The sequence below is a fragment of the Dipodomys merriami genome, unplaced genomic scaffold (genome assembly GCF_024711535.1).
Source record: "Dipodomys merriami isolate MVZ:Mamm:240054 unplaced genomic scaffold, mDipMer1.0.p SCAF_19, whole genome shotgun sequence".
NCBI lineage: Eukaryota > Metazoa > Chordata > Mammalia > Rodentia > Heteromyidae > Dipodomys > Dipodomys merriami.
The window spans coordinates 25141547-25166386 of NW_027203270.1; the positions used below are offsets into that span (position 1 = coordinate 25141547).

Here is a 24840-nt window from a genome sequence, read left to right on the forward strand (position 1 = left end):
AAGGGCAAAGAGTAAAGCATGCAGCACTGAATCCTGGGTCTGGCCTGTCATGGGTACTCAAAATGACAGAAGAGCAGAGGCAGGGCTCTGCCCCGCATTCTAGCCCTTCTGCAGTTTTCCGCTCTGTCCTCCCTGCCAAGCCTGAGGCACCTCTGCCCTATTCAGCACTGTCATCTGGGGCTCACACACCTCTGTTGAGCTCACTGCCTAAATCTTGGGCCTAGAGTTTTTGAATGCCCACACCAGGGCAGTTTGGGGGTGTTCAATCTGGACTTGCGCATGGGTGGCCACAGCCAAAGGCAGGAGCCTGCCCCATGCCTGAGCTGGCAGGGGTCCCTGAATCCCACCCTGGCATAGATGTGCCATTGAAGCTGGGCTGGAGTAAGCTATGCATACTGTAAACACCACCAGTGGCCTCCTGCAAGGCTGGATACAGGGTCATGTGGGGGACAGAGGCCAGCAGGTTATGGGGAGGGGTTCATGTTGTCAGGCTTGCGTGTGTTACCAGCGGGTGGTGTGCACAGGGCAGGATGTGTAAGGAGGGGTGGGACTCTAGCCAGGGTGTGCACAGGGCAGGGTGTGTACAGGGCAGGGTGTGTACAGGGTAGGTGTGTGCAGGGCAGGGTGTGTGTGTGCTTGTGGGGTGTGGGGATGGGCAGGAGGAAGGCCTGCAGCCTGCAAAAGCAAACAGGCAGTGTGAGCGCAGTGCCGCTCAGGAAGGGCATGCAGGCTGGTGCAGGAATGTGAGACATGCAGCTCACAGCGCCTGCCAAGCAGGGGGCAGGGAAAGGCCTGCGTTTCCTGGTGGCTGGCAGAAAACACCTAATGGCTGAGGTCCCCAGCACCTTCCAACCCAAATCCCTTGGCCCGCAGCAGCCCCAGTAGGAAGGCACTGAGCATGGTTCCCCCATCCCAGCAGCCTGGCACACCAAGGCTGGAGGTGGGCATTCCTCGAAAAATCAACAAAGGCAGGAAGGGCAGGCAGGGAGGTCCCAGGAGGTCTGTGAACCAGGAAGGCAAGGGTGCAGCACCTTCCCTATTTGGCTAGGATAGGCACAAAAGGTCTGGCTGGGACAGAGATGGGTGGAGAGGTGAAGCTAGAGGGGAGCACAGGGCGTGGCAGGGCCGGCCTTGGCCATACCCTGAGCAGCCCTACACAGCCCTCGCCACTGCTCCAGCCAGGCCCCGGCTAGAGTGAGATCCTCTGAAGATACCCCCCTCCACACTGCCAGCCTTACTCACCCTTCAGGAGCTGTCCCTTGCCAGCCATCAGGAGAGCCCAGTTGTCCACGGGGCATTTGGTGGTATGTGCAGACCAGAAGGGAGAGGGGTGGGGACAAGATTATGATTACTCAGCCCTCTGCCTATTGGGGGGATTAGGGGTCTGGGCGGAGCATCAGGGCACAGGAGCACAGAACAGAGCTGGGGAGATGGGATGGCTGGATGAAACCCAGGGTGCTAGTTACGTGTGAATTTCAGACAAATAGCAAACACTTTTTGGGTATGTTGCATTGGGCTGGGAGTGTGGCTCAGTGGCAGAGTACTAGTCTAGCCTTAGGCTGCTCCGGATCACTACAAAAATGGGAGGAGGAGAGCTGGGCATCAGTGGCTCACATCTGTAATCCCAGAAACTCAGGAGGCTGAGGTCTGAGGCTCAAAGGTTCAAAGCAAAACCGGGCAAGGAAGTTTGTAAGACACTTATCTCCAATTAACCACCCAAAAGCCAAAAGTAGAGGTGTGGCTCAAGTGGTGGAGTACTAGTCTTGAGCAAAAAAGCTCTAGGACAGACTCTGAGTTCAAAACCAGAACATGCAGGTATACACACACACACACACACACACACACACACACACACACACACACACACACACACACACACACACACACACACACACACACACACACACACACACACACACACACACACACACACACACACACACAGAGAGAGAGAAAGAGATAGACAGAAAGACAGAGAAAAATATGTTCCAAACTATCTGTTTTTCATCTGAGAGTCAGATGTAGCTGGCATCTTCTACGTTAGACAAGGGATACATACCCTTGAATGCTGGCAGCATGCCCTCCCTACACAAGTCTTTCCTTTCTTGTATTAGGAGTCTGGACTTGGGTTTACACTGCCAAGGATCAAATCTTGTTACCTCTATCTCTGAGCCTTGAGCAAGTTATCCAGCATCCTCAACCTCAGTTTCCTCATTTATAAAAAGATACTCATGGTAACGCCTACCACCGGTGGTTGGGAACTTTCCAGGAGATAATACACAAAGAGTACTTAGGACAGTACTATACTGGTGTTAATCAGAACTCGTTAAATCTTGCAACAACAGCACCGTTGAGCTGGGTGTGGTGGTGAACACCTGTAATCTCAGCACTTGGGAGGCTGAAGCAGGAGGCCAGCCTGAGCAAGACTTAGTCTAAAAATCAAGAAAAGCTGGAAACTGTTGGCTCATACCTGTAATCCTAGCTACTCAGGAGGCTGAGATTTGAGGATTGAAGTTCAAAGCCAGCCCAGGCAGGAAAATTTACGAAGCTCTTATTTCCAATTAACCACCAAAAGGCTGGAAGTGGAGGTGTGTCCTTCAAGTACTAGCTTTCAGTGGAAAAGGCCTGAGTTTAAGCCCAATACTGCTACAACAAAACTATCATAAAACCAAAAGGTGACAGAAAAGAAGAGTGGAGAAAGAGAGGTTAGGGAAGAGAGGGAGGGAGGGAGGAAAGGAAGGAAAAAAGTGCATAATAAAATCAGGGCTGAGGCAAGGCGCTGGTGGCTCAGGCCTGTAATCCTAGCTACTCAGGAAGCTGAGATCTGAGGATCATGGTCCAAAGTTAGCCCAGGCAGGAAAGTCCCTGGGACTCTTAATCTCCAATTAACCACCAGAAAAATGGAAATAGTGCTGTGGCTCAAAGTGGTAGAGTGCTAGCCTTAAGCAAAAGAGCTCAGTGACAGTGCCTAGGCCCAGTTTGGTTTGAACTCAAAGCCTCACACTTGCTAGGCAGGTACTCTACCACCAAGCCACATGTCCAGTCCCCAAATGCGTCCTCAATCCTTTCATCACATGCCAAGCCTGGGTGCAGGCTTCACCCCTCTGTGTCCAGTTTCTCCAGTCACTGGGGATACACGTTTCCCCGTGGGGTGCCTGAAGTCTAAGCAGGATGAGGACTAAGTCAAGATAGGGACAACATTGTTCCTGATACCCTCTAATGTTTCTTGCCACATCAGTGGTCTGGCCTAGGACTACACGGTTGCCTCTTATTCACTGTGGTCTCCCCAGTATCCCTCCTTGGCCTGCTTCCCTTATCTGGCACTAAAGGCCTAGTTCTTCCCTAGGGTCCTTCTGAGCCGCTCCTTGCCCCAGTTCCTTGACCTGATCTGAAATAAGATTTGTTCTCTCTTTGCCCAAGAGGTGTGGTGCTGGCAGAGGTGGGGTTTGGAGATGAGGAGCCTCTGGGGAGGAGCAGAGGCTCTGCAGGGAGCTGACACTACCTGGGTAGGAGCCCCAGGAGCCCCGGGTTTTGTCCCTACCCTGACCCTGGGCTCAGCATAGCTTGGGAGAGGGGCATTGTCCACAGACTCATGCCTCTCAGTGGTCACTCAGCAGTCACTCAGCAGGACAGGCTAGTGACAGATGACATTCCAATACCCACATAGTTCCCGATAGTGTCACCCTGGCGAGGTGCCCTGCGCTCCTGGGCAGTCTTATTCAGTGGAAGGGTGCTTGCTGAGTCGGGTGCTGCAGTAATTACGTGTCTGGAAGTCTCAGCCTACTATGTGGCATGCCTGAGGGCAAGACTGGAATCATGTCTATGGCCTCCAGGATGGGGCTCAGCAAGAAGGCATGGGAGAGACAGCCTCGTGCCTGAGCCTCAGGTCCCAGCCTCAGCTCAGTCCTCAGCAGCATCCTTCACCCAGTAGGGGCTGAGTCCCAGAACTACTTCTGCTCCACAGAGCTCAGCGCGGGTCGCCTGTCCATGTGCTCCCCCCCTCCCCAAACCACACTGCTTCTAAGCCCAGAGAAAGACCCCCATTACAGAGCCAGTTCAGTTTATCTCCTAGAAGCTTCTGGAACTTACCTCCCTTATACCAGCCCAAATGTGAGCCTCCCCCCACCCCCTTATCCTAACTCCTGTGGATGCCCATAACTCACAACCACAGTCACATTATTGTTGCCACAGATCTTTCTGGGAGCCCTGCTGTCCTCCAAATGAAGTCTATAATTCCATGGGGGAGGAGGGCTGAGGATCTAGCCCTCACCTGCTAATTTTTGGTCCACTCCAGGATCCCTCCAGTTCTGGGGTGCAGCAGGACCCCCAGCATTTCACTTAACCCCCTCCCAGGTCTTGTTCCATGGATCCATGGTCTGACTCTCTCTCTCTCTCTCTCTCTCTCTCTCTCTCTCTCTCTCTCTCACACACACACACACACACACACACAGCACACTACAGGCATTCACACAGGGCAGCCACAGGCTTGATTGAATGGAGGTCAAACCAGAGATCCCATCTTAGGTTTCTGTAAACAGCACAGGGCTCAGAACAGTCAGTGTGAAGCAAACTCAAGGGGAATGCATGCATAACAGGAAGGGGCAGTGAGTCGGGGAAGGCAAGGCTAGCAATGGGAACACTGGATTCTGGCTCAAAATGTGCAGTTCTGCTAGACACCCATAGCTCACACCTGTAATCCTAAACTACCCTGGAGGCTGAGTTCTGAGAATCATGGTTTAAAGGCAAACTGGTCAGGGGGCTGGGAAGGTGGCTCTGTGGTAGAGCGCTTGCCTTGCATGCTCAAGGCCCTGGGTTCGATTCCTCAGCACCACATAAGAAAAAAGCCAGAAGTGGCGCTGTGGCTCAAGTGGTAGAGTGCTAGCCTTGAGCTGAAGAGCTGAGGGACAGCGCCCAGGCCTAGAGTTCAGGCTCCATGACCGGACCCAAAAAAAAAAAAAAAGGCAAACTGGTCAGGAAAGTCCGAGACTCATTAACCACCAAAAAGTTGGAAATGGCCGGGCGCTGGTGGCTCACGCCTGTAATCCTAGCTACTCAGGAGGCTGAGATCTGAGGATTGCGGTTCAAAGCCAGCCCGGGCAGGAGAGACCGTGAGACTCCTATCTCCAATAAACCACCAGAAAACCGGAAGTGGCGCTGTAGCTCAAGTGGTAGAGTGCTTACCTTGAGCTGAAGAGCTGAGGGACAGTGCCCAGGCCCAGAGTTCAAGCCCCACGACCGACAAAAAAAAAAAAAAAAAAAAAAGGGTCAAAAAGTTGGAAATGGGGCTTTGGCTCAGGTAGTAGAGCACTTGCTTTGAGCAAAAAAGCTCAGGGAAAGAGCCCAGGTCCTGAGTTCAACACATAGATTGCTTCAGTTGTACAGCTCTTTACAACCTTTTTGGTCTTTTGTGGGGCTTGAACTCTGGGCCTGGGCGCTGGTCCCTCAGCACGTCAGCTCAAAGCAGGCGCTCTACCACCTGAGCCACAGTGCCACTTCTGGTTTTCTGGTGGTTAACTGGAGATAAGAGTCTTACAGACTTTCATTCCCCGGGCTGGCTTTGAACGGTGATCCTCAGATCTCACCCTCCTAAGTAGCTAGTATTACAGGTGTGAGCCACCAGTGCCTGGCTGCTCTTTACATCTTGAATCCCACTTTGCCCAGACTCTGAGAGTGCCAGTGGAGCCCAGCCCGAGCATCCTTTGTTCACTGTGTGGTCATAGACAAATTCCTGGACTCTCTGAGTCGGTTTCATCATCTGTCAAATGGGGATTATGTCACTCACTTCCCAGAGAGGTGAGGAGGATGACATGCCCTCACTTGTCAGGTACAGCCCCCCGATACTCAGCGACTTCTGGTTAATGTCCAATATCCAGTACATTCCTTCACTTTCCAGTACATTCCAGAATATTCCTTACTCTACTCCTGAGCTGGGGACCTAGACTTTCTGACAGTGTTCCCTCTAGTTAGGCCAGGCGCACCAGCGCCGTGTTGTGGCAGCTGCGGGGGACCCCCAAGGTTGGAGGGCTCGCTAGAGAGGCCAGCCTCCTCCATGGAGGCCAGCCGCAAACAGCTCATCCCTCCTGTGGGCCGCCGAGAACCCAGGTGCCCTGGAGTACCCACACATTCTCCTAGACGCTGCTGGGAGGGGGGGTGAGGGATACCCCCAAACTTTCCTGCTTCTCTCTGCCTGACCCCCTCCCCTCCGGTGACCCCAAACATACCCCCCCCCGGCCCAAATCCCGGCTCCAGCACGCCGCATGGGCGCCTCCTAGTGGGGAGCAATGGACACTGGGCACCTCGGGTGACCCCAGGTAGGACTTCCACCGGGGGTAGTGCTGGCATTCCTCACACAGTGCCCCATCCCGAGGAGCCCGGGAAGCCGACGGTTGGGCGGGACGCCGAGCCCCTCCCGGGCCGGGCCCCTGGGGCCAGCCGGCGCCCACCCCGCCCGCCCCGCGCCTCACTGACCCATCTTCTTCAGGGCCCGCGGTCCGGGCCTCCTGGTGCCGCCGTCCGGGGATGCGGGCGAGGGCTGGCGCAGGGGGGATGCGGCGAACGGGGCCGGCACCGGGGGCTCCTCGGGCGGGCAGCGGCACCTCCTCCAGCCGCCGCACAGCATGGCTCGGTGGGGGCCGGGACCGGACCCTGGGTCCGCGCGCGGGGACGCGGAGACGGGGCGGCGGGGACTCGGCTCGCGCCCGGCCCCGGCTGGCTGCGCGGTCTGGAGCCGAGAAACTTAGCGGCGCCGGGCGAGTCGGGAGGAGGAGGCGTCGGGAGGAGGGAGAGAGGGCGGGCCAGGGTGGAAGGAGGGGCGGGGCGAGGGCGGGGCGAGGCGGGCGGGCGGGCGGGGCGGGGGACCCCAGGCCTGGAGCTGTGAGGACCCCCTCCCCGAGTCTCCGCGTTCGCCCCTGATCGTGAGTTCGCCCTCCACTTTCCCGAGCAATCTTCCGATCCCGGCCCCATCGGTGGTCAGAGACCCCGGGGGGGGGGGCGGCGACTCCCAAAGGGGGCGTACACCCTCCACGTACACACTCCCTTTTTCTGAGACCCTCCGTGTGGACTCAGACCCCGATTCCACCCTCCTCTGTTCGGCACCATCAAGAGCTAGACAGGAGTCGGGTCTGGGTGGCGCGTCTTGGACTAAAGGTCTTCGGGCCCGGAGAACCCACAAAACCAAAAGCGAGGGGGAGGGGGGACACGGAGGCTTTGGCAGTGACGTCACTGGATTGACCTCCCCGATCCAGGCGAGTTCCCGCCCCTTAGTGGTGGCAGTGGTGACTGTTCCGGAGAATGAGGTGACACTAAATCTGGAGTCCCAGAAATCAAGTTTTGGGGTTCTAAGCGTGGACAGGTTGGTACCCCAGTTTCACGGTCCCGGGACGGCCACCGCGCTGTGTGTAGGGTGTCCGTGACGTCAGCCTGTGCTGGCGGCTGGGTCCGACGTGCCCCTGGGGGCCGGAGGGCGGATGTCCGGGTGGCCGCGAGCTTTCGCAGCAGGTACCCTTGGGTCCGGACGGAGAGCCTGGCACACCCTGCCCCTCGGCGGCTGCCAGTCGCGGCGGTTCCCGCACGGAAAGCGGATTCTCCTGGTCTAGAATTGTGGACGACTTGCCCTGATCTACCCTATCCTCAGCTATCCCCACCCACAGACTCTGCCTGGGTCCCCTGATTTTTTCCCCTGGGTAATAGCCAGCCTCCTCTATGATTTTGGTTCTTCAATTCCATCCTCCAAGAATAACCTTTCCTCTCTATTCTCCTGCCTCACTCATATGCTTTCCCAAACTCAACTTCGATGTCCTGCCTTCAGAATTCCAGGTCCCTGATCCTGACTTTTAATTTTCTGTTCCTATCGCGCCCAAGAATCCGAAGAGCTGAGTTGGCGGGGGTGGGGGTGGGGGTGGGGCCTCAGAACCGCCGCCAAGGATCGGCTGATCAGCTCTGGTGAGCATCCACCAGAGGGCGCGAGAACTCCGCGGACACCCACTATGTCCACCCGAGGGCGCTGCCACTTTCCTCTGACGCTAGGGGGAGGGAGGGGAATCCAATTAGCATCTCCTGATTGGGTAAGGCACCACGAGTCTATTTGCATAATCTTGAAAGGGACACTCTGAGTGGTGAGGATATAGAAACCGAATGTGAAACGGTACCTCTGATTGGTTCAAAATTTCCCTTTAGTGCGTCTTTCCCTTCCCCGCCACACAGGACCCTGAGGTCAATCGAAAGCCACCGACCAATAAGTGGTGAGCGAGGACCCAGATGGGTGCCGCGGGGTGAGTGTCCGGGCCAGTGCCGGGGTGCTGGGGGGGGGCACGCTGGGAAGCCGCCGGCCCCGCCCTGACTCCTCCTCGCTTGTGTGTTCTCCTGTCCAGGAGCTGAGACGGGGTCTGGCGCTGCGACCCTCACTACCTGCCCCTTGACTCCCTGGCCCCACTCACCTGTCTTAAGGTAGGAAAAGGAATCCCCATGGCTGCAGCTTCTGGCCACCTCGGGGCGTCTCTCGGATCTCACAGTTTAGTTTTGCACTTCTGGGTGACTTACCGCCGGGTATAACCCTCAGGCCTGTTTTTGGAGACGCTCCGAAGTAGGGCTCCAAGGCCCAGAGCAGCATGGGGACTGAGGATGAAGAGCCCGACTGCCACAAGCAGTTCCGCGCTGCTGTCAGCGTCATTCAGAACCTGCCTAAGAATGGTGAGACTGCATTTGGGGGTTCAGGATGCCAGGGGGGTCCCACTTTGAGGAGCAAGTGGCCCCTTCATCATTGCAGTGCTTGCTGACAAGTCCCTGCCAGGGCTGTGGGACTCCCCCATCTGTGCTCTCTTCAAGAATGGTTCCCCCCTCACCTCCCTCTTCTTGGGGCCGGGTGGGCCATGCTGTGTGCTCCACTTCTCAATCCTCTGCCCAGGCTCTTACCGCCCCTCCTATGAAGAGATGCTGAGATTCTACAGCTACTACAAGCAAGCGACCACGGGGCCCTGCCTAGTGCCCCGGCCAGGCTTCTGGGACCCCATTGGACGATACAAGTGGTGAGCACCCTATCTGTTGAGCAAACGACTTCAGCTCTCACCCAGCCTGCTCACAACCCTCTGCCCTCCATCCCCCAGGGATGCCTGGAACAGCCTGGGCAAGATGAGCAGGGAGGAGGCCATGTCTGCCTACATCACTGAGATGAAGCTGGTGGCAAAGAAGGTAGAGAGAGGGCTGCCATTCTCTGTCTCCACGTTTCCAGCCAGGTGGCCTGCCCCTCCGACTTCCAGGGCTGACCTCCATTTTTCCTATTCATTAGTAGTCCTCTGGGAATCACCACCATCCCATTGTCTTCCACCCTTGCTTGCCTGATCCTGACTGGGTACAAGGTGGATATGTGTGATGGGGCAGAAGCCCAGCCCAAGAAGGTGGGGTTGGGGTGATGGGAGAGTCTGATTCCACCCTATAAGAAAATTAACTCCTCCCACACAGGTGATTGACACTGTGCCCCTAAGTAAGGTGGGTGAGGATGCATTTGCTTACTTTGAGCCCCTGTACCAGGTGATCCCTGACATGCCAAAGCCCCCAGAAACCTTCCTGAGAAGAGTCACAGGTAAGATCCCAGTGAACTAGGTTGGGAGGACTGTTATGTTGGGGGTGCTGGAGGTAGGAGGCATCAGATAATGCCCCTGGACATTATCAGGCCTTGTCCATGGTGAATGGAGATGAGGGATTTTATCTCACTGAAGATGCCAAACACTTTCCTGCCCCACCTCTGAGTGATGTGTCTTGACAGGCTGGAAAGACCAGATACGGAATAGAGATGATGGGGCTGTCCTTGAGCCTCGATGCCACTCCAGGGACCCAGCATTCTCCCATCCAGGTTTGTGCGTGAGCAGGAAGGAGAGACTCAGCCTGGTGGGAGGCATCTCCAGGAGGGGAAGGGAGGAGTCTGGGTGCCCTTCAGGCCTCATCCCCAGGGAAGCTGAGAGTTCCTGTGCTCCCAAGGCCACGCAGGCCTGGAGTCTGTTGCAGAGCCTCACTCTTGCCCTGGCAGGAGTTCTAGCATCTCCTGAACAGGTGTTGCCACCTACCTGTATACTCTTCCCCTCTCTCCAATAGCTCTCTCTTGGCAGTAACCCTTCCTCTCCTCTTCCCAGAGGCCCAGCCACCCAGAGACCTGGACTTGGAGGTTTTCTGTGATTCCCTGGAGCAGCTGGAGTCTGAGCTAGTGAGACCTACCCCCACCACCTTCCCTTCCTTTCCTTTCCCTTCCCTTCCCTTCCCTTCCCTTCCCTTCCCTTCCCTTCCCTTCCCTTCCCTTCCCTTCCCTTCCCTTCCCTTCCCTTCCCTTCCCTTCCCTTCCCTACTCTGCCTTACTTACTCTAGCCCCACCCTGGGACCTGGGACTCATCTCAGCAGGTTTGGGCTGAGCATAGGGGAGCAGCTGGAGGAGAGCCTGAAACCAGAACCAGTCCCGAGTCCCCCAGTGAATCCCCCAGTGAGAAAGGTGAGCTCCTGTTGATCTTTCCTTTCACCCTCCCTGTGGTCCTAGCACCCCCTGGACTTTCCTTGGTTGTCCTCCTAGGCAAAGGTAAAAGTCCATCTCAGGCACTAGAGAGTAGCCTCTATCTGGCTAGACACCTGACTGAATGGGCGAAGTCCCTGCCCTTAGCTCTTCTCCTGAGGCCCCAAAAGGGCCCTTTCAGAAATATGCTCTTCTTAATTCGTCTGACCAAGAAGCCCTATGAGAAAGATGATCTATAACATCCTTTCCTAATTGTGGTGTGTGTGTGTGTGTGTGTGTGTGTGTGTGTGTGTGTGTGTGTGCCACTCCTGAGGCTTGAACTCAGAACCTGAGTACTGTCCCTGAGCATTCAAGGCTACTACTCTACTTGAGCCACAGTGCCACTTCTGGCTTTTTTTTTTTTTTTTTTTTGTGGTTACTTGGAGACAAGAGTCTCATGGACTTTCCTGCTGGGGATGGTTTTAAACTGTGCTCCTCAGATCTCAGCTTTCTGAGTAACTAGGATGACATGAGTAAGCCACTCCATCCAAGGATGGAGCTGTATGCTAGACTACCTTACTTGTGTCCCTCTGGCCAGTAGCTGAACTGCTTCCTGAGTGCCTTTCCTTGTGTCTCTAATGCTCCACAGAGATGTTGAGGGGCAGTCTGCTAGGGCCCCAGGAGTTGGACAAATGGCTGATGGGGACAGTTCGGGCATTGCAGGAGAGCATGCAGGATGTCCAGGGGAGACTTCAGAGTCTAGAGAGCAAGCCCCAGCCCCCTAAGCAGGTGAGATCTCCCCCACCCCATCCCACATAACCATCACTTGAAACTTGAGGCCAGATTATGGGCAAAACTCTGGGTCATTACTCTGGACTCCTGGTCCAGGCCATGTTTGTCCTTGTCCCATGCTTTTACCTACCTTCCCATAGCTGTGTAGAGAGAATGGTGTGGCCTTTGCTGCAGGTTAGGAGGTCTTTCTTCTAGGAGAGTAAGAAAAGTCTGCCAAGAAAGGAGACCCTTCCCTGCTGGCTCTTCTTCGTCCAAGAGAAGCCCCAGTAAGAGGCCAATCCCAAGAGGCAGAAAGGCCATGAAGTGTGTCTGCCCTTTGCAATGGGCTGGGGTCCCTGTTGCCCCTCAACCAGAACTCCCATCCCATGATTTAGCATTGACCCCTCTCCCCCTCAAACAGTTACCCCTTCATCTCTCATCTTGTTTCACCCCAGCTCCTACAGAATAATTAACAGTTGTCAGGCTGGGAATGTGGCTTAGTGGTAGAGTGCTCACCTAGCATGCATGAAGCCCTGAGTTCGATTCCTCAGTACCACATAAACAGAAAAAGCTGGAAGTGACACTGTGGCTTAAGTGGTAGAGTGCTAGCCTTGAGCAAAAGAAGCTCAGGGACAGCGCCCAGGCCATGAGCTCAAGCCCCAAGACTGGCCAAAAGAAAAAAAGAAAAATCAGTTGTCATTGTTAGGCCCCAGCTGTATACCAAACATTTACTTGTATATTCTCATTGGTTCTCACAGTGACCCTATGACAGGTTTTCTTTTTCTTTCCTCTCCCCTTGGCAGATGGGGAAACGGAGGTTCTGAAAGGCTGCCTGAGGGCATACAGATTGGGGAAGGTCACTGGGCTGCCATGGCCTAAGACAATGCTAGGTGCTTTAATAGTGCCCAGTATACAAAAAGGCCTCCTTGAATGGGGTCCATTAGTATTATTAGGACTAATAACATAAGTGATAGAGCTGAGTGAGGCCTACCTCCTATACTGGTTCTCACAATTCTGGCAATATATTTTTCTCTCTCTCTCTCTCCTCTCTCTCTCTCTCCTACCTTCTTTCCTTCCTTCCTTCCTTCCTTCCTTCCTTTTTTTTTTTTTTTAATGTACTGATGTTTGAACTCAGATCATTGTGCATATCAGGCAAGCACTGTACTCCTTGAATCACACCTGCAGCCCTGGAGTGGTCTGTTTATGAGAAGCCTGGGTGGCTGGAACAGAAGAGGGCTCTCTGTGGGGGATCCTGGGGGTGAACCCTAACCTACTGAGCACCATGGCTAAAAGCCACAGAGGTTTCAACACTGCCTCCCTTCCCCCCACAGGATATTCTTTTCTTTTTCAGTGTTGTTTTTCTCCTACCAATTTGAAGTGCTGAGGCTTTTCAAGTAATTATAATCCTCATAATATTCCACCCTGAAACACTTAGGTTTACGTCTCTCAAAAGACAAATGTTCTATTAACTAGCTCAAGTCTACACTGTTTTATCCCACACAGTCTATTCCTTAATAGCACCAAAATCGAATCCAACTTTAGATTTTCTCAGCTGTCCTGGACAGCATTTTCCAGCTGCTGGTGGTCCAGTGGGGGAACCACACTTTGCAACTGCTTCTTCCGTCCTTATGTGTCATTATTATTTTTTTGGTCGGTCATGGGGCTTGAACACTGGGCCTGGACGTTAACGCTGAGCTCTTCAGCTTAAGGCAAGCGCTCTACCACTTGAGCCACAGCACCACTTCTGGTTTTCTGGTGGTTAATTGGAGGTAAGAGTCTCATGGACTTTCCTCTTAGGCTGGCCTTGAACCATGATCTTCAGATCTCAGCCTCCTGAGTAGCTAGGATTACAGGCATGAGCCACCAGTGCCTGGCTGCTGCTGCTTCTTCTTCTTCTTCTTCTTCTTCTTCTTATTATTATTATTATTATTATTATTATTTCATTTTTTTGTAGTGTTATGGATAGAGCCCAGTGCCTCAAGCATACCAGGCAAGTGCTTTACCATTAAGCTAACTCCCCAACCTAAGTCAAGTTTTTTAATCTAGACCAGTCTTTTCCTTTGCTACTGATCTGCTGACCAAGCTGAGCAGAGGTCCTCTTAGAATGTTCCACCTCTGTCTGATCACCTCTGATTCCTGCATACACTGTATTTCCTGTGAACTAGATGTGAGATAGAGTGGATTAGGATCTGTTTCAATATTTTGGGCCTGATTCCAGCAGAATTTTGCTTGTTACATACAAGGGGCATATATTATCTGGATCCCCACCACTAGTGGTCCTAATGTAGACTGCTGGCATGAGGTAACTGTCTCATATCACCTATGTAAAGTCAAGTCCTCTGAGCCAAGGGATCAGGTCCAAATCAACTTCATCTGATTCTCAGTATTTGACAATTGATCATCTTTGAATAATGATTTAGCAGTTGCAAACAAATTTTTTTTTGGGGGGAGTCCGGTCGTGGGGCCTGAACTCTGGGCCTGGGCGCTGTCCCTCAGCTCTTCAGCTCAAGGCTAGCGTTCTACCACTTGAGCCACAGCACCACTTCCGGTTTTTTTCTTTTTGCTTATGTGGTGCTGAGAAATCGAACCCAGGGCCTCATGCATGCAAGGCAAGCGCTCTACCACTGAGCCACCTTCCCAGCCCACAAATGATTTTTTTAATTCCATTGTTTCTCTGACATTTATTAGCTAACATTTCCCCATAGAGTTTCAAATACAGTTTCTAATGGATAGGTAGGATACGGTGGGGTTTTTGTTGTTGTTTTTTGCCAGTCCTGAGGCTTGAATTTAGAGCCTGAGCACTGTCTCTGAGCTTCTTTTACTCAAGGCTATCACTCTACACTTGAGCCACAGCACCACTTCTGGATTTTTCTGTGTATGTGGTACTGAGGAATTGAACCCAGGGCTTCATGCATGTTAGGCAAGCACTCTAAGACTAAGCCACATTCCCAGCCTCATTTTGTGTTGTTTTATGTGGTCTTGGGAATTGAACACAGGGCCTCTCACATACAAGGCAAGTGCTTTAGCCGAGTCCTTCATTATCTATTTTTAGAGTAAGGAATTGACTTGAAAGCTTTCTTAATGATGACAAGTTTTATGCTTTTGTTTGTTTTTCTTTTGTGTGTATACAGATGCCAGGTTTTGAATTCAGGACCCTTTGTTCTCAGCTTTCTTGCTCAGGGCTGGTGCTCTACCACTTGAAACATGCCTCCAGTTTGGCCTTTTGTTGGTTTAATTGGAGATGAAGTCTCAAAGACTTTTCAGCCTAGGCTGGCCTTGAACTGAGGTCCTCCAGCTCTCAGCTCTTGAGTAGTTAGGATGACAGGTATGAGCCACTGGTGCCTAGCTCTAGTTATCTTAAGTATTAATCTGAACTCCTGAATATTTATATTCAGTATTAAGGTCACTGGTAATCGTTGATTTTATTTTTGTGCTCAGGTTAAACTTAGGGTCTTGAACTTAGTCCCTCTCTCCAGGCACTCTACCACTTGAGCCACATCCTCTTTGTTTTTTAGATAGGGTCTCCAGTTTTTGCCTGTGCCAGCCTGGACCACAGTTCTATTCATACCATCTGGGATGACATGCATGTGTCACCACAGCCAGCTTATTGGTTGAGATGGGAGAGAGGTCTTACTAATTGTTTGCTGTGTCTAACCTTGAGCTACAATCCTACTGATCTCTACCTTCCTAGAAGCTGGGATTACAGGCCACATTTGGCCAAATATTCTTTTCAGTGCCCAGATTGTCACAACTTTGGCCAATGGAGATTCTTTTAAGCCAAGGTCCTATAGCCTTAGAATGCAACCTTACTCGTTTTTATAAATGACTCTGCTTTTCTGGTATAAGAAGTCCCATATTTTCACCCTACTTTTCCTGCCCACCCCTGGAATCAACTGCTTCTCCAGGGAACATGGCTCCTTCTAGAGGAAAAGGCTATTTAGAAAGGAATGTCTGAGTACCTAGGGTCCTCCTTTGAAATAGGGGGCACATACTTTATAATACAGGGTCTTCAGATCCTGCAACAACAGATGGTTGCATTGTGGCCCACAGGAGCCAGTCTCTCTCTCCAGCTTCTCCTGGAACCTTGGTTTGGACCATGATGGAGGAAGCTGGAGTCCAACATGTCAAATGACATACAACAGGCTAATGCTATACATGTGAGACTCATCTTCCCAACCTTCAGAGACATGAGCCTTATGAGTTCCAGAAACAGGTTTCTAGAGAAGGCTGGGCTGTGCCTAGGCTGGCCCCTGACTCCCTCCCTCTTGGCAGCAGATGCCCCCAGCCCGGGCTCGGCCTTGGCCCCTCAGGCTCTCGGCTCCCACGTTGTTCTTCTTGCTCCTGTGGCCCTTCGTTGTCCAGTGGCTCTTCCGACAGTTTCGGACCCAGAAGAGGTGACTGCGGAAGACCAGGTCTCCAGCAATGGAGGAGACTAGGAGCCCCTGTCCTGCTTTGCCTGAGCCTTCCTAGGGTTTAGAACAGCATTAGAAATCTCCCCTCCCATCCACCTTTGCCTTAGCACCCCTTCCCTTACTAGGGGCCCCATAAGACCCCACTCTCCCCTGCAGTTCACAGGGCTGCTCCCCCTGCTCCAGGCCTAGGCTGCCCTGGAAGACTACAATCAATCATGGTGCACAGACTCTCATTTCTGGGTTGGCAATAAGCAGGGTTGGTGCTGCCCATCTCACCCTTCCAGGCCACTCTCTGGGTCACTCAACTCTCCTCCCACCCCCGCTGCTCCCGGAGGAGGCTCAGCTCTAGGGCAAGTTGGGACTTGAGCCTAGCTGCAAGACTGATTGGCTTGAAGGGTGGAGGGTGGCAGGAAGGTTGGGCAGAGCAGGGAAAGGAGCAAAGACCTGGGGACTGGGAGGAGGGAACACTGGGATATCTTGTCTCTGGGAGACACAGAGACAGACAGACAGACAGACAGACAGACAGACAGACAGACACACACACACACACACACACACACACACACACACACACACACAGAGCAAGCAAGCAAGCTCAGGTCATCCTCACTGAAGATTCACTTGCAAATGAATGTTTCACCAAATAAAATAAAATTTCAATCTTCTGTTTTCTGTGCCCCACACAGAGGAGAGGGAAGTGGAAGTGGGGGGTATGGGGGCATAGGGCAAGAGAACCTGCCCTGCTGGCTTCCCCAGGGCGATGTGGTACCCCCCAGAGGCTGCATGTGTTTCCCTGTGAGAAATACTTCCTGTCTCTAGGGAAACCAGCCTCGAGTGGGTTTGGGAGGGAGTCATGGTCCTGGCTGGAGGTCTACAAGTTGGGAGTAGAAGGGATAACACTGGAGAGGGAGGGGGGTATTGGTTGGGGTTCCAGTCTGAATGGAAGGGCAGCTGCTTCCTGCTCTGATCTCTGGATATAAGATAGGGGGACCAAGCCCCTGATCCTAGAAGTGCTTGCTGAACCCTCAGCTGATGCTGTCTTCCCATGACCTCTGGCCCTCCCAGAGAACTTTCTGGAAGGGCAGGGCCGTGCATCATCCAGAGCCCCAGTTGGTGTGGTTATGGCCTATAAAGACCTCATGAACTGCTTAGCCTTCAGACTTTGGCTAACCACCCTGGCCTCTCCCATGATCGCCAGTCCTGTCGTCCTACTGGAGCTCCCTTGTTCCGGCCACAAGCCTGTATTTGGCATCAAATTGGCCATTACTGGTAACCCATGACTCTGGGACCCCTGGCCAGGGTCTCAAGCCTTGAAGGGCTGCTGAAGCATTGACTACCCTAAAGCTGCTACCTGGGCCCCAGGACCTTTGTGCCCCTGGGTGAGGAAGGAATAGTCCTGAAGGCCACAGGTGGGAGACACTCAGACTGAAGGTTCCTCTGTCAGCCTCGGGCCTTCACATTTGCCCCAGCCTCGACCATCATTTCCTTCGCTGGAAGTCTAGGCCATTCTTAACCTTTAATTTTGTCAAAGCAGGGAGGGTAGCTCTTACATAGGCATTTTCTGTAGCTCCACAGGGCACAGCTCAGGGTCACGAGCAGAGAGGCTGAATAAACCCAATAGTGATGGACAGTGGTAGGGCAGCAGGAGCAATGTAACTGGTGCCAGGATGCAGGGAGAGACTGAAGCCTGCTCTTCCTTTTGCTGGCTGTAGTAGGCCCAGGCTCTGAGGCAAGGTTGCCTTGTTTGTGAAATAGGAATGATTCCCCTCCATCATGATGAGGTCTGGGGATTTTAAAAGGAGAGAGTAAACATGAAATGCTTGGCAAAGGGTTGCAAACACATCTAATATTGAGGTGCCTGGATTTTGAGAGAATTTTGGAAATCCACAATCTATCACTCTGATCACCCTTTTCCTAATAGTACAAATGAAAGCCTACAATTTAGCCTAATAAGCTGAGGCTAGGTTCAGAGATGTACCTTCCAAATCTCCTGGGAGGGGGAGGGAGTGAGGGACCCCAGTCCTCTAAAGCCTGAAAATACGGTAGCAGTTTGGAGGGCTTTGACTTTTCCAGTTAAGTTCTCTACAAATATCTTTTCCTCTGGTTCTTGCTCTCCTGGACACTCCCAAGAGATGGATAAAGAAACAGAGAAGAGCAGATTTCTCATTCAGATAAATAGACATACATTTCTTCCCCCCCACCCCCCTTGCCAGTCCTGGGGCTTGAATTCAAGGCCTGGGCACTGTTCCTGAGCTGCTGCTGCTTCTTTTTTTTTTTTTTTTGCCGGTTGTAGACTTGAACTCTGGGCCTAGGCACTGTCTCTCAGTTCTTCAGCTCAAGGCAAGCGCTCCACCGCTTGAGCCACAGCGCCACTTCTGGCTTTTTCTGTTTATGTGGTGCTGAGGAATCGAACCCAGGGCCTCATGCATGCAAGGCAAGCACTCTACCACTGAGCCACCTTCCCAGCCCTCCTGAGCTTCTTTTGCTCAAGGCTATCACTCTACCACTTGAGCCACAGCACTACTTCCAGCTTTTTCTATGTCTGTGGTACTGAGGAATTGAATCCAGGGCTTCATGTATGCTAGGCAAGCAATCTCCCACTAAGCCACATTCCCAGCCTCTTTTTCTTTTTCTGGTCTGTTCTGGGACTTGAACTCTGGCCTGAGTGCTGTCCTGAGCCTCTCTGTGCTCAAGGCTAGAGCTCTACCACTTCAGCCACAGCCTCAACCACTTCTGGCTTTTTTATTTTTTTGTAATTTATTAGAGATAAGAGTCAAATGGACTTTTCTGCCTGGGATGGCTTTGAACTGCAATCCTCAGATCGCAGCCTCCTGAGTAACTAGGATTACAGGCAAAAGCCACCAGTACCTGGCTAGACCTAAGTTTCTAGAAGTGTAGGGAAACCAGTGTAGACCTAAGTTTCTAGAAGCGTAGGGAAACCAGTGTAGGGAAATGATAGTCATTTCCAAAAACCCAAATGCCTTGGGGCCATTCTTGCTTGCTTTCCCCCTTGCCAGTCACCTCTGCCCCATAGACTACTCCTAAATTCCTAGGCAATCCCTCACTTCCCACATGAGGGATGTCTGCCTTTCATAAAATGCTACTCTTGGGCTGGGCAGGTGGCTCAGTGGTAGAGTGCTTGCCTTGCATGCATGAGGCCCTGGGTTCGATTCCTCAGTACCACATGAGCAGAAAAAGTTGGAAGTGGGGCTGAGGCTCAAGTGGTAGAATGCTCACCTTGAGCTGAAGAGCTGAGGGACAGCACCCAGGCCCAGAGTTCAGGCCCCCCAACCAACAACAACAACAACAAAAAAAGGCTCCTCTTTGCCTGTGAGGTGCAGGTCTGTAGTCCACCTACAGTAGGACCAAGCAGGAGAATCACTTAAGTCCAGGAGTTTAAGGCCAGCTTAGGCAACATAATGACTCCCCAAATACAAATACTGGGGCTGGAGACATGGCTCAAGTGATGAGTACCTGCCTAGGAAGCACAAGGCTCTGGATCCAACTTAGTATGCAAAACAAAAATACCAAATCAAATATAAATTACTGCTAGAAGTGATTGTTCATACTTATAATCCCAACATTTTTGGAGGTTGAGGTAGTAGTAACAAGTTTGAGGCTAGTTTGTGTAATATAGGAGCTTAAAAATAAATACAGAAAGGTAAAATACCCTTCTCTGGTGCTACTTTGCTCCCATATTCTTTATCATTCAGAGCTGACCAAGAAGTCACTCCCTCCACACCACCTGTCGGTAATTTCCTAACCTGACCTGCCAGCGGCTTGGCTCATAAGCTCTTGTAGAGGTTTTCATCACTTGTCATTTTGGCTCGTCGAGGTTAGGCTTCTCCACATAGACCAAGAACAACAGGAGGTGAGGATGACATTTTATTCATCTTTGTGCCCTCTTAACAAATGACTGTCAAATACGTCTGCAAGGGGTTGGTTCTACATTAGATGGAAACCGTTGGATTGAAAAAAGAACTCAATCTGGAGTTGTTGAGGAAAAATAAAAAAGAGCATTTTTGTGTTTATGACAAAGGCAAATGGCACAGGAGTCACAAAGACCTGCACTCTAGTCAGAACCACCACTTGTCATGTGACCTTGGACAAGTCACTTGTTTCCTTTCCTAGTCTTTAACTCTTTAAGAGATTTAATTCTTCACTGGTTGCCCATTTCTAAAACGGAGACGGTATAATTCCTACCCTGCCTGCCTTGGTGGCCGTGGTGAGGTCAAATGGTTTTGCGCGTGGAATATCATACAGCATACCAGGGTTGGAACAATAACAACAACAATAATAATATGTGTGAGTCAAGGAGTGCAATAGAGAAGGAGCAGCAATCCCAAAGCCCAGGTCTTTGGAGGGGTCTTCGGGTCCTAGGGCTGGAAGATGCTTCTGGGGAGAACGGGGTCCCAGCCTTGGGTTAGCACCTTGAGTGGCATTCTGGGGCCAGGCCTCCACCTCGGGGCAGCCTTGGGCCCTGCATCCTCCCAGGCGCCCAAGGAGGGAGGGCTCCTGGGGGACGACCCTCCTTCTCCCATATTAAACTCATTCATTTTGAACCCCTCCCCAATAAAGACGCTCGTCGGCGGGCACGCACTCTGCCTAGACTCGGAAGTGAAGAGACCAAACCGGCCTCGGGAGGCCATTTTGACCGAAGCCGAGGCCGGGGTCGACTCCTTCAACCCCACCTGGATGGAGCTTTCCATCTGGCCCAGGAGAGGTTTGGTCGTAGACCGTTCTGTATTGGCCGCAGGGACCGGGAAGAAATCGCCAAGCCCTGGCGGGGGGCCGGGATCCAGCCACTTTCACCCGAGGGTCCCCAGGGTAGGCGGGGGCCGACGTCACCGGGACTCGAACCCGCCCTCTCGTCCCTCGAGGCCTAGTCTGTGGCGGCTTCACGAAACGAACTGTCACGCTGTCCCTTTAAGGCGGCACTTTTTATTCATCATTTGTTTACTTCTTCTTGCGCTCTTCGTTTTTTGAGAATTATATCCACAATATCCCTCCGCAAATGTCGGTTCAGGAGACAAGCTACTTGCCTTGAAGCTATTACTGTAAATCTTGCGAATCCGGAGTTTGCTGCTGTGTTCAACCTCTCTTTATGTGATTTTAATCCTTTTACACTTTAGGGACTACTTTTTGGGGATAAACCATTTTTAAGTTTTGTTAACAAATATTTGTGACCGCCAAAACCTCCCTCCGAGGGCATGGTACGATAATAGTCTTTAAAATACACCTTTTCTTAAAGACATTCTGCGTGGGATCCCGTCGGTCATGGAATCTTCTCATATTCCTGAATCAGAATGGTATGGTCCAGAGCCCGCCCCGTCTTCTCCTCGATTGGTCTTGTTTCTTTGGAGGGACGAGTAAGTCTTAGCCAATGGGGACCCACGCTTCTCTAGCAAGGAACAAGCTAAGGCAAGCGGCAGCTTGGGGGACGCCCCTTTCGGGCCCAGGGATTGGCTACGTCGCACGGCGCACGAGGAGGGCGGGCTTGAGAGCCGAGGACTACGCTTCCCGGCTCCCCGCCTAGGGAACTCTATTACGCGTGCGCATGGGCGGGGCGAACAGGCTTCTCTATAAAAGGGGTGCAGAGGACTGGGAGGCAGCAGTTGGAAGTTGGCAGGTGGAAAAGCAGGTTGGGAGGGGAAGTCGGGGGAGGAGGCGGAAGAGGAGCTGTCGGAAGGGGGAGGAGGGAGGGAGGGAGGGAGGGAGGAAAAGAGGAGGAGGCGGAGGAGAACTGAGCTGAGCAGAGCATCGAGCCAAAGGGGAGATGAGTTTGTCTGTCCTCGGCTAAGGCTCTGGCCCGGCCTAGGGAACTAAGAGCTCGGGTTGGAGCGACACCCGTGGAAGTGGGAGGAGGTGGCTCTGGGACTTTAACCCCTTGTGGGCTCTGCGGCAGGGGATTTAACCCTTTGTGGATTCGGCCCCTCGGAGGCAGCGTCATCGGGTAGTTTTAACCCCTTCGGGGTGAGTTTAACCCGTTGGACTTAAACCGCATCTCCTTGCCACCAACTCGTAGACCGTGGGGGCACTCGGCGGGGAGGCTTGAAGCCCACCTTCTCCTCACATTACTGTTGGTGCCGCTGCACCCCTTGGACCTGCTCGCTGACCGCGCAGCGGGCGCTTAACCCTTTGCTGACTTGATTTTAAGTTGCAAGTGGGAGTTTGCTGACAGGAAGACGCAAAGTCGTCACTGGAGGAATTACAGGTTAAAGAGGACTTTTGAGCATTTTTCTAAAACATAAACCTTTTTTCTCCACAAGGACTGCAAACTTCAAGAGGAGGACTTGACTAGCCATGGCCGAGCCACTCTTGTCAGAATATCAACACCAGCCTCAAACTAGCAACTGTACAGGTGCTGCTGCTGTCCGTGAGGAGCAGAACCCTGACCGCCCCCCGGGCGCGGAGGAGCGGGTGCCCAAGGAGGACGGTAGGTGGCAATCGAGAGCGTCCCCCCTGTCGGGCGGCTGTCCGGGGCTGGAGGGAGAAGGGAGCCTGGAGCCCCAGCCGCCTCCCATGCAGACCCAGGCCTGTCCGGAATCTAGCTGCCTGGACGCGGGCGAAAAAGGCCAGAATGGGGACGACCTGTCCGCCGGCGGCGCCTCCCCGCCGGCGGGAGGGGAGCCGACGTCCGAGCCGCTCTCCCAGCCGGTTCCTGACCCCGAGACCAAGTTGGGGGCTCCCGCCGCTGAAGGCGAGGACGCGTGGGGACAGCAGCTGAGGCAGCTGGGCAAGAAAAAACATAGGAGACGCCCCTCCAAGAAGAAGCGGCATTGGAAACCGTATTACAAGCTGACCTGGGAGGAGAAGAAAAAGTTTGACGAGAAGCAGAGCCTACGAGCTTCGAGGATTCGAGCTGAGATGTTCGCCAAGGGCCAACCGGTTGCGCCCTACAACACCACGCAGTTCCTCATGGATGATCACGACCAAGAGGAGCCGGATCTCAAAACCGGCCTCTATCCCAAGCGGGCTGCGGCCAAGTCCGACGACACCAGCGATGAGGACTTTATGGAGGAGGCGGGCGAGGAGGACGGGGGAAGCGATGGTATGGGAGGTGACGGCAGCGAGTTTCTGCAGCGGGACTTCTCGGAGACTTACGAGCGGTACCACGCGGAAAGCCTGCAGAACATGAGCAAGCAAGAGCTCATCAAGGAGTACCTGGAGCTGGAGAAGTGCCTCTCACGCATGGAGGACGAGAACAACCGGCTGCGGCTGGAAAGCAAGCGGCTGGGTGGCGATGACGCGCGCGTGCGGGAGCTGGAGCTGGAGCTGGCCCGGCTGCGCGCCGAGAACCTCCAGCTGCAGACGGAGAACGAACTCCATCGGCAGCAGGAGCGGGCGCCGCTTTCCAAGTTTGGAGACTAGACTGTAAACTTTTGGGGGGAGGGGGAAAGGGGGACTTTTTACAGTGCTGGAATGTAACATTATACACAAGTGTATATAAGACAGTGGACCTTTTTATGACATAATCAGAAGAGAAAATCCCCTCCGGCTTTGGTTGGTTTGGTAAATTTAGCTATGATGTAGCTTTGCGTGCTTTCTTCTGTTCTTTAATTATGTGAAACTGAAGGGTTGCTTTTCTTGTTTTCCTTTTTAAAGTTTTTTTAATGTGTAATTTGACCAAATTATAATGCATTTTTCTGTTAAGAGAAATCCCCTCAAACCGAGCTATAAGGTGGCCAAATCTGAGAACCAATAAATTCTAGTTATAATAAATTTAATATTTGTAAATGTAATAGTTCCAGTGTGATTTCTAGACCTAATTCAAAATACTGATTTATGTGACAGAACTTCTGAAGGGTTAACACAAAATGCTTAAGTTTGTCTTTTAAGAAATTCAAAATTGGGGCTGGGATGTGGCTTAGTAGTAGAATGCTTGCCCAGCATGCATGAAGCTCTGGGTTTGATTCCTCAGTACCACATAAACAGAAAAAGCCAGAAGTGGTGCTGTGGCCCAAGTGGTAGAGCGCTAGCCTTGAGCACAGAGTACAGTGCCCAAGACAGTGCCCAGGCTCTGAGTTCAAGCTCCAGAACCTGCAAAAAGAAAAAGAAAAAAAGAAAAGAATTCTAAATTTCCTATGAAAAATGAGAAAATTTTTGCCATCTGTTTTTCTTCTGGGTTTCAGAATGCTACAATATACAGTCAGGTAAAATACTGAATTATCTGCAACATTTAACTGTGCTTGCTTTGTAGTTCATTGGTTTTCTTTTTCTTTTTTTGTTGGTCATGGGTCTTGAACTTGGCCTGGGCACTTTCCCTGAGCTCTTTCTTCAGCTCAAGGCTAGCTCTCTACCACTTGAGCCGCAGTGCCACTTTCAGTTTTCTGGTGGTTAATTGGAGATAAAAGTCTCAAGGACTTTCCTGCCCAGGCTGACTTTGAACTATGATCCTCAGATCTCAGCCTCCTGAATAGCTAGGATTACAGGTACGAGCCAATAGTACCAGTCCTGAGACTTTGAACTCAGGGCCTGGACACTGACTGTCCCTGAGTTTTCTTTACTCAAGGCTAGAGCCTCTACCTTGTTGAGCTACAGCTCCACTTCCAGTTTTCTAGTGGTTAACTGGAGATAAGAGTCTCAAGGACTTTCTTGCTTGAGCTGACTTGGAACTGTGATCCTTAGATCTCGGCCTTCTGAGTAGCTAGGATTACAAGCATGAGCCACCAGCACCTGGCGAGCTTTTCTTTGTTGATTCTGGAAAAATAAACCAATAATGGGTGTTTTGGGGAGTGGAAAGTGGCTAAAATCAGAAGCCTAAATCCCGCTGCTTGTTGGGCAAAGCTACTAATAAGCTGAGCACAAAGCCCTGAGTTAGATCCCAACATTAAAAAAAAAAAAGTTTAGTACCAAACAAAGTTTAATTTGTTAGTATGTCTATCCTGATAGACTCATTTTATTTCTACAAGTTAGTTTTCAGTAATCCTCCATTCTCCCCATAAAAAGGCTAAGAGTTATTGCATGAGGCTCTTGGTAAATGTTTTGCTTTCTTAGTGCAGTGACTAGTTAGAAACTTATGGGGAAGTTCTTTATATTAAATGCTTAAAGGTGGAGAATATTGGATTTATAAAGGAAATGGCTGTGGTATCCAAGGATTTGGCCTAATTGCCTAACAAAGTGATCTCTTAAAAAAAAAAAAAAGTGGCACTGTGGCTCAAGTGGTAGAGTGCTGGCCTTGAGCTG

The 24840-nt window shown here is 52.1% G+C and overlaps 3 protein-coding genes across 18 annotated transcripts in view; 2 read left to right on the forward strand and 1 right to left on the reverse strand.

The window, feature by feature from the left end:
• Window positions 1–6725, reverse strand: part of Plcd3 (phospholipase C delta 3) — a 30140-nt gene extending 23415 nt beyond the window's left edge. For 2 of the 4 annotated variants that reach the window (XR_011373086.1, XM_070027894.1), the window contains exon 1: window positions 6469–6723. Coding sequence is in view for 3 of the 4 variants with exons in the window: in XM_070027894.1 (XP_069883995.1) it covers window positions 6469–6619 (151 nt within the window). In the remaining variant the exon portion in view is untranslated. Of the gene's footprint in view, window positions 1–1242; window positions 1723–6468 lie in introns of those variants that run through there. The other 2 variants (XM_070027895.1, XM_070027896.1) reach the window with 2 other exon arrangements.
• A 119-nt stretch (window positions 6726–6844) lies between these two features.
• On the forward strand, window positions 6845–16319 carry Acbd4 (acyl-CoA binding domain containing 4). 13 transcript variants are annotated; one of them, XM_070027905.1, is made up of 14 exons: window positions 6845–6914; window positions 7245–7351; window positions 8176–8270; window positions 8370–8445; window positions 8558–8688; window positions 8903–9023; window positions 9102–9186; window positions 9457–9577; window positions 9761–9847; window positions 10125–10195; window positions 10354–10474; window positions 11121–11260; window positions 15293–15399; window positions 15518–16319. In XM_070027905.1, exons 5-14 carry the CDS (start codon window positions 8607–8609, stop codon window positions 15717–15719), a joined length of 1137 nt encoding a protein of 378 aa, XP_069884006.1. In that variant the 5' UTR covers window positions 6845–6914; window positions 7245–7351; window positions 8176–8270; window positions 8370–8445; window positions 8558–8606; the 3' UTR covers window positions 15720–16319. The 13 variants fall into 13 exon arrangements, with proteins under 13 accessions (XP_069884006.1, XP_069884011.1, XP_069884012.1 ...); XM_070027910.1 differs by having other exon boundaries at window positions 10384–10474; XM_070027911.1 differs by having other exon boundaries at window positions 10387–10474.
• Window positions 16320–21957: 5638 nt separating this feature from the next.
• Hexim1 (HEXIM P-TEFb complex subunit 1) lies at window positions 21958–23391 on the forward strand. Its single transcript, XM_070027919.1, has one exon. The coding sequence runs from the start codon at window positions 21958–21960 to the stop codon at window positions 23023–23025; it is 1068 nt and encodes a 355-aa protein (XP_069884020.1). The 3' UTR covers window positions 23026–23391.
• Window positions 23392–24840: the final 1449 nt, after the last annotated feature.